This window comes from Borostomias antarcticus (assembly GCF_949987555.1).
Source record: "Borostomias antarcticus genome assembly, chromosome: 13".
Classification (NCBI taxonomy): Eukaryota; Metazoa; Chordata; class Actinopteri; order Stomiiformes; family Stomiidae; genus Borostomias; species Borostomias antarcticus.
In genome coordinates, this window is record NC_140246.1 from 8,301,097 (window position 1) to 8,309,732 (window position 8,636).

The following is an 8,636-nucleotide window of genomic DNA, read 5'->3' on the forward strand; positions in this document are numbered from 1 at the left end:
TAGTCTAGAGAGGGTAGTCTAGAGAGGGTGGTCTAGAGAGGGTAGTCTAGAGAGGGTAGTCTAGAGAGGGTGGTCTAGAGAGGGTAGTCTAGAGAGGGTGGTCTAGAGAGGGTGGTCTAGAGAGGGTAGTCTAGAGAGAGCACTTAGAGAGGTTAGTCTCGGCACGCTTGCAATCGCTCCAGTGAGAATGCAACCGACCCAATAAGCCCATACAGTTCAAGTCATCTGCTGTACGCTTTTATACCAAGGTAGAGCCTTTTATAGAGAAGCCCTTTATCACTGGGCTACAGCACTGTTTTCTGGTCCTTAGAGATTACTGAGGTGAGAGTGAGTCACACTCTCTTTCTCTCTCTCTTCCTCTTGGCTGTCTCTACCTCTCTGCAGCATGTCTCTCTCTCTCTCTCTCTTCTGGCCTTGTCGCTCTCTCTTTCTCTTTCTCCTCACCAGTTTGTTGTATAACATATTTTACTCTTATGGGTCGCTGAATTATTAAGCTAAATAGCTTCTTTATAGATTCCTGCTGAATATTTCACTGAGCTCTACGGGGGCAGATGTACAGTGTTATTTGTTCTTTTTAGAGGGTAAATCGGAGGGTAAATCCTGTGTGGTCCTCTATCAACTGTTCATGTGGAGAGAAAATAAAGTGTTTTATTTGTCACTAGGGCCCTGTATGAATGCCGCTTAACTGCTACAAACAAGTCAGCAACGGCAAGTGGGAGAGATTTGACACTGCCAGCTTGGATAATAATAACATAATAATATAATAATAACATAACCTTCACCATCTGCAGAATCAGCAGAACCCTGAGGGGAATGTTTTCATGTGACAAGCTAACAACTTGGATGAAAGCTTAACTGCTTTCTCCTTCAATCTGATTGATCTGGACAGTTACAGGTCGGAGGTTAAAGCCAGGCAGGACGTGAAACCAGACATACGGCAGCCTCCGTTCACCGACTACCGGCAGCCCCCGGTAGATTACAGGCACCCACCGGTGTCCGACTACCGGCAGCCGCCCACGTTGGACTACCGACACCCTCCCCTGCTGGACTACCGACAGCTGTCCACGGACCCCAGGCAGTTTCCCTTGCCTGACTACAGACAGCCACAGATACAGCTACAGGTCAGTCCTGTCTCTTATAGACGTGGTCTGTTCCCAGCTACGCTTCACCAAGATAAACTGAGGGCCGTGTGTGTCATGCATGCACGGCTGATGGAGAGTCACTTCAATTCCACGGTGGACAACTGTAAAACCTACAGTGTGGCACGGTGGAAATAGAGATTGCGCGGAGCCATGTGTATGTTTTAGGACTTGTTTGTGGTGATGTACGCTGTATGATTCTCAGAGTTTCAGCCTGGGGGGAAATCCAGAAAGCGGGTTTAGTGAAAACTCTTGAGTTTGCTAACCCTGAGATTAAATGGAAATGAACCTCAGGGTTTGCAAACTTGAGTTTTCACTAAACCCGCTTTCTGGAATCCCCCCCCTGGACACTGTTCTATGCCGACTGCTTTGTCTGACAGTCGGTGCTCCAGGACTTCGACTTCTTCACCGTGGAGCTGGAGAAGAGCATGAAGGGCTTCGGCTTCAGCATCCGCGGGGGGCGCGAGTACAAGATGGACCTGTTCGTCCTGCGGCTGGCCGACGACGGCCCCGCCATACGCAACGGGCGAATGAGGGTAAGCCCGATTACAGGCTCGACATCCAGATCCACTTATCTCCGCGCTCGACTTCTCAATTTGCGTCGGGATTCTTTCCCTTTAATTGTCGCCGATGATTATCTCGGATGCAATTACGGCGCGAGGCCCGTCTATCAGGCTAATCTGCCTGGTGTAAAATGACTGGGAGAGAGCCGTCCCCTGAGTCTCGGAAGGGTTTGGCATGTTTGGACTCCTGCTGAGTTGGTGGCTGCTGAAAACTCAATTAAACACGAGACTCTGTGATGTTGTACAGACGTTTGCTTTAACCAGCTGTTATTGTTTTCGTGTTTGTCAGCTACTGTACATCACACACTCTCCAGGGACAGATCCTACTATGCGCCCATCGTCCGTTGGTTAATAAGCCGTTTCTTTTACAAACCAGGCCCCCGAGTGTGACTCACCTGACCGCATTACTGGCCGAAAAACAGTGTGGAGTTCTCACTCGGCCTCTTCAATAGCGCGAACTAGATTACAGGCCCGCTCTGTCATCCTGTCTCCGTATCTTGATATAATCTAGATCATCTCCCCTCCTCTCTCTCTCTCTCCCAAACCCCCGTCATGGCCCAGGTAGTGGGGTCCTGATGTACATTTCTTATCTGTAATGAACCTGTCACAGATAATGTGTGTAGCTCCTCCCAGGGGGCTGTTACACTCCCCGGCTCCGCAGGCAGGTGGGTGCAGCTCTGCAGGCTTGTACCCGAGTTCAGATGAGTGAGGAGGAGGGATGGATATACACCCCACTCCTTCTTTCTCTCTCCCTCTCTCCCCCCCCCCCCCTCTCTCTCTCTCTCTTTCCCCTCTCTCTTTCTCTCTCCCTCCTCTCTCTCTCTCCCCTTCACCCCCTCTCTCTCTTTCTCTCTCCCCCTCACTATCTCTCTCTCTGTCTCTGCATCTCTCGCTCTCTCTCTCTCTCTCTCTCTCTGTGTTCCTCTCTTTGTCTCTTTCTCTCCTCTCAGAGCCGGCACTTTGATTTATACCGTTCCTAATCACAGACTGCAGAGCCGCACTCCAACTGAGCACACAGGCCAGTTTGAACCCTGATCCCCGGGAGATGAATGGTTAGACGGAGGTACAAGGCAGAATAATCAAACGGCAACGCTGGAATGAACTAAGGCTTGGCTCGCAGCGAGCCGGCTGCCACAGCTGTTTAACAGCCTGAAGCTGCAGTAATCTCTATAGATCACCATGGTGAAACATGAGAGACTGTGCAAACTGGGCCAAGCTGCCGGCCGGGGAGAGGGTTTTCAAACCGCGTTAGCGTCCGGAGTGACACCGCTAGGAATGCTACAGGTGCACAGTAAAGAATTAGATACGTTTACCCTTTTCCTAGTATCTGGAATGAACTGGAACGAACGCCGCGTTGGACCTATCCCATAATAATAGACTGGGGCTGCGCCAGAGGTGGAGACTATAGGGTGGAGATTGACCTCGGTCGTGTTGTCCTTGAGGTCACAGCCTCTTTCCCTTGTTGTGCCTTAATGGAAACTGTAGTGCAGTTAGTCGGGTGAGTAACGCTAGCTGGCGTTTAGGGCGCTTAGCCTGTTGAAATCGGCACTGCAGTGCGAATGGGCATAGCATTGGCATTCAGGAGGCTGTCGAGTCTCAGGCCCCCTGCAGAGAAGCATCTGCTGTAATTCCATGGGAATTAAATTGCCAGTCGGATTAATCACAACTGACACCCCACTCACGGGTGGTAGTTCTGATTAGCGCTGTACACTGGCTCACGGAAGCAGCATCAATTACATATCCCATTGATCCCAACAAATCACCTCAATAAATTAGACTTATTAATATTCTGTGCTTAATTTGTGGTGTATGCGTGTGTATGTGCGTCTTTCTCTTAGCCTGCAGAGAAATAATTGCCTCATGTTTCTTGGGGTGCGAGGACCTGAATAATTTGCTCGTCTATTTGCGTGCTGGTGATTGTGTTGTGCGTGTTTGAGTGATAGGGTGGCACTCCAGGGTGACTCAATTACTGGCTCTCACAGTCGTCATGATGTCAATATGATCAGTGCACAGAATGCCAAGATCGCAAATATGATCTCTCACTATCTCCTATGTCTTGTGCACACACACACACACACACACACACACACACACACACTCTCTCTCCAGACTCAAATATTACATTGAATCGCTGCGCTCCACATACTACATAATAGAGTCTGTGCCAAGTTAATAATAGAGTCTGTTTCAAAATTGAAAGATTAATAGGTCGTAGCAGCAACTGAGAGACGCTAGCTCAGGTTAGATGGGCGGGGCATATCTATGGGTGGCAATGCCTGATTGCGAAAGTCGTTACTGATTGGTGTTGCAGGGATTCCTGCAAAAGCAATTAATTGCCAGGATTTGAACACCAGATTTTTGCATGAAGTGTCCCAGACCTATAGAGGGTTCTGCAGCATGCAGTAACGTAGTTAGCATAGCTTACGTAGTGTATCAGCGAACAAACTGTCATGGGTCTGGCGTTGAGACTGCACTCAAACACACCTCTCCCTTTGTGTGTAGGTTGGGGACCAGATCATCGAGATCAATGGCGAGACCACCAGGGACATGACTCACGCCCGGGCCATCGAGCTGATCAAGTCTGGAGGCCGGCGTGTTCGTCTGCTCCTGAAGAGGGGCACAGGGCAGGTTCCAGAGTACGGTGGGTATCTGCTGACCCCCCCCGCAACTCCCTCTCTCTCTCTCCCTCCCGAACCCCCAGGTTGCACCACACTGCTCATGTAACTTCTACAGCTCTCACTCTAACCTGATATCAGTAACTTCTACAGCTCTCACTCTAACCTGATATCAGTAACTTCTACAGCTCTCACTCTAACCTGATATCAGTAACTTCTCCTCTTCTCGATCTGATGAGTCCCCCAGCAATGTGTACTCTTAGTCTTTCCTCTCAGAATTCTGCTTTTAAAACTCTGGCATGTTTCTCTGTTCATGTTAAAACTTCTCTCCATCTCTGTCTATTTACCATCTATCTGTAGTTAATGTAACATGTAGTTACTTTTAGATACTTTTTTGTATTTCTTGACTAACAGTAGTGTAACTCAACATTCCAATGCCTCTGTTTAACCCTAATTGCTGCAGGTTGTCACTTCCCCTCCTATAGGAATGGTACCTTCCAGTCTCTCCATGTGCATGAAAAGTGACAAACATGGCTCCCCCTATTTCTTCCTAATGGGCCACTCTAAAGACACGGTTTGTGAAGTCTCCGCATGTGTTTTTCTCTACCATATCTCTACAGTTCTAACTCGTTCTGGGTGCGTGTGCCGGTCTGTGGCGTGCAGTGTGTTGCGGTGTTGTGTTGTGCAGTGTGGTAACGTGTGATTTCCTGATCAGAACCCCCCTCTCCCCACCCAAAATGCACCAACACCCCCATCTGTATTTCACATGTAGATGATTTATGAAGTCCCAATAACAGGAGCCCAATTACGAATCTTCAATGCACTCTGAAAGATGTACAGACAGTTAAGTGACTATACTACCAGCCACACGGACCCGCACGCAGAAAACAGCTGTACATGCACCTCTGGTGTCGGTCTCCAGTGAAGATCAGTTAGAAATGTGACAGCAGGTTACGTACTGAGCCAGCTGAGCCTGAGGGATTATTTATTTCTCTCCATTTCACCTTGGGGGATAACAGCCCAGTAATAATGCCGTGAGGCCATACACACGCACACACTTTTGTGCCCCCTGTGCTCTGCGAAGGGAGGGGCGGGGGGTGCTGAGGCCAGCATTCCAGCGCTGAACCCCCCCCTGCCAGTGAGATACCGTCATAATGGGCCGCGCTCTGGCACAGCACACAGTCTTCACACACGGGATGTAACGTGCGCCGCATTCGACACCATCACAACACTGCTGTTCCTTGATTCCTCCCCCTCTCTCTCTTTCTCTCTCTTTCTCATTCTTTCTCTCTCCCTCTCCCTCTCTACGGCATGGTTTAATCTCTTTATTTCCCTCATTCTCTCTCATTCACTCCCTCTCTCTCTCTCTCCCTCTCTCTCTCTCTCTCTCTCTCTCTCTCTCTCTCTCTCCCTCTCTCTCTCTCTCTCTCTCTCTCTCCCTCCTACTGTATATCCTGCCCTGAGGATAGGTTCATAACTGTGATATACACAAACAGGGACTATTACACGGTCGGCCAGAGGACATCATGTTACTGTACGTAAATCACTGCACATCACTTTTCCCATCAGGCTCGTGGGGGTTTTTGGCCAGCACAGTGTCATCAAGCTGGAATAGCTCCTGTAACCTGGATGTTCTCTGTGATTTTCTTTACCTCCTTTAACTTTAATTGGACAATAAAGCTTTATTTGCATTACTGGGAGGATGCAGATGCACAATACGATAGCAACCAGTATTCAGTAGACCATTTAGCGTGCTAATGTTTCCGCTGTAAGAAGTGTTTATATTATGAACTGTGTGCTTTGCAATAATACTTGTTAAAACGGCATCCGTAACAACAATAATCAAGTCAAGTTAAATAATTCAACTAAATAATACTACTGTACTGTAAGTATGTACAAGCATCTATGCACACTGTGAGATTATTGTGTGCGCGCTAGTACTGTATAAGCCCTTATCTATGCAGCAGAGCCCTCAGAAGATATGTTGCAATAGAGATGGATGCGCCTTCCTCAAAAAATAGACTTTGTTGTGGTGCTAAACCAAAATTGTGAACATCAAAAAGGACATCAAAGATGCATGGTAGCACTCACCAATAAAAGATACATGGACAGATCCTCTATTTCACCGGTTTATTTTTGGCGTCAATGGAACATGCTAACGTTTCGGCCAGAGGCCTTCCTCAGAGCATTAATGAGCTTGGAAACCCGATGGTACAAGGGATATGACAGGGAGCATGAACTCGGCATCGACAATCGCAGGCCCCCAACCCCATTCACACAACACAGTTTGATACACACATACAGTACGCTCAGAGATTCACACACACACGCGCGCGCGCTGTAGCAGCCTCAGGGGGCAGGATGTCGGTTCAGTGCGGCGAGCGAGGGCTGAGGGGTGGCGAGGACGAGCTGATGTGATATCCCCGGGCCTGGGAAAAGCGCCAGGTGTCCTCTGTGACCGTCAGCTACGGCGGGGCACTGAAAAGGCAGACCCTTCAGAATCTCTCCCCGTAAACGAAGCCACATGTGCTAGTTAGCCTCGCTAGCCTAGCCTCTCTCTCTGCTGCCCCCCCCCCCCACACACACACACACACACACACACCTACACTATTGATCAGGAATGATAGCCCAGGGAGTGGAGGTCAGCAGAGCAGAGAGAGGTTAACTGGCCTGGTCAGCACGGCTCTCTCTGGAGCCGCCACCAGGGTCAAGTTTGTTCCCGAAGCCCCTCAGTGTGAGAGAAACGCTCGGACCTGCAGGTTTCCCGCTCGGCTGAAACCCCTCCTTATGTGACACATCAACCATTCCATTAAACCTGTTTTCGATTTTCTGTCGGGGTCTTGTAGGGCTGGGCTTTAAGAGAGCATTAAAGAACTTTGTGTAGGATGTGTAAGGATGAGTGGAATTGCGGACTTTGGTTTCTCATCCGCAGTCCTTACCTTGATGGGCAGCTGTGTTTGTTGTGGCTTGCAAAGTAGACTGGATTAGAAGATGGACGTATCATTTTTTTGGGCGTGGTTTGTGTTGATTGGTTGAAAAACTGTTCCCAACAACTAACTGTGTGTCTGTTGGTCCCAGCAGACAGTCCCGCCCCCTGGGATGCTCGGCCTACAGCCTCCCCAAGCCTGTCGGAAGTAGCCCCGCCCCTCGACAGCCTGTCCATGCCATCGTCATCATCTCATCTGACCCTGCCCCCTGACCCGGTTCACCAGCCGCCCCCGGAGGTCCCGCGGGAGCCGGCGCCGCCGGTGATGCCAGAGGGAGGGGCGGAACGCTCCCAGAGCCCCCGCAAGGCCGAGTCGCTTCATCCAGACCACACCAGTCAGGGGAGGAGAGCGGCGGCGGCGGCCCCGCCCAGTGGGAGTGGCCGAGCCAAGCAGAAGGAGGGTGGCAGGTCCACCCGCCGAGGCAGCGGGCCGAGGGGGCAGCCTGTCTCCGAGGGGGGGGTCCCGGGGGAGAGGGGGGAGGAGCAGCACCCCGGGGAACCCAGACTCTCTAAGAGCGCCAGGGGGAGGTCCCAGGAGAGGAAGGCAGGGGACAGCGGCCACCCTAGTGGGAAGAGAGAGCCCACACGCTCTCCAAAAGGCTCCAAGCCCTCGCACACAAACACTAACGGGAACGGCGGCGGTGGTGGTGGCGGCGGCGGCGCCCAGAGCGGCGGCGGGCAGCAGGGGGAGCCGGCCCAGGGGACGGCCAGGCCGGGCCCGGGAGAGAGCCGCCCCTGCCGCCCTGGCAAGAGTGCCTCTAGCGGGGGCGGCGGCGGAGCGGGGAGGAAGGCCACCGTCTCTCCTGGGCCCTGGAAGATCCCCGGGTCCGACAAGCTGCCCAGCACGCTGCGCTCCGGCACGTCCACGGTGAGCAGATAACACCGTAGCTGACCCCCCCCCACCGCTGGCCAGACCAGGCTGGGCACGGTCACACCTATCTGGACTAGGCCTCCCGTTCCTTCTGCCCCTCCCTGTCCCCCCCCCGCCACCCCCCCCCCTTCAGGAGCAGTGGGGGGGGAGGGGGCGGCCTCTCCATGTGTTTCTAAAGATCCATTTTTTATTTATATTGTCGTACTCTAAATTATTTTGAGAGATGTTTTACACCCACCACCTTAAGAACTGGAAGAGGGTCCACTTTTGAAAAATCAAGAGGGTAAAAAAAGAATAAAAAAAGACAAAGAAAAACCAAGCAGAATGTGTGTAGCCCGAAGAGAAGATTCTGGAAGTGATTGGGGGGCGGAAGGGGTTCCAAACACAGAAACTTCTTTTGTAAGCACTGAACCTCACCCCCCAGACCGCAGCCCCCCACCCCCCACACACACACACACACAC

At 51.3% G+C, this 8,636-nt stretch overlaps 1 protein-coding gene across 1 annotated transcript in view; it reads left to right on the forward strand.

The window, feature by feature from the left end:
- Positions 1-8,183, forward strand: part of magi2a (membrane associated guanylate kinase, WW and PDZ domain containing 2a) — a gene marked incomplete at both ends in the record, with an annotated part of 152,149 nt that extends 143,966 nt beyond the window's left edge. Inside the window, 4 exons of the mRNA XM_084448128.1 lie at positions 890-1,121; positions 1,520-1,675; positions 4,205-4,343; positions 7,399-8,183. Coding sequence (XP_084304254.1) covers positions 890-1,121; positions 1,520-1,675; positions 4,205-4,343; positions 7,399-8,183 — 1,312 coding nt within the window. The remainder of the gene's footprint in view (positions 1-889; positions 1,122-1,519; positions 1,676-4,204; positions 4,344-7,398) is intronic.
- Between the last annotated feature and the right edge of the window lie 453 nt (positions 8,184-8,636).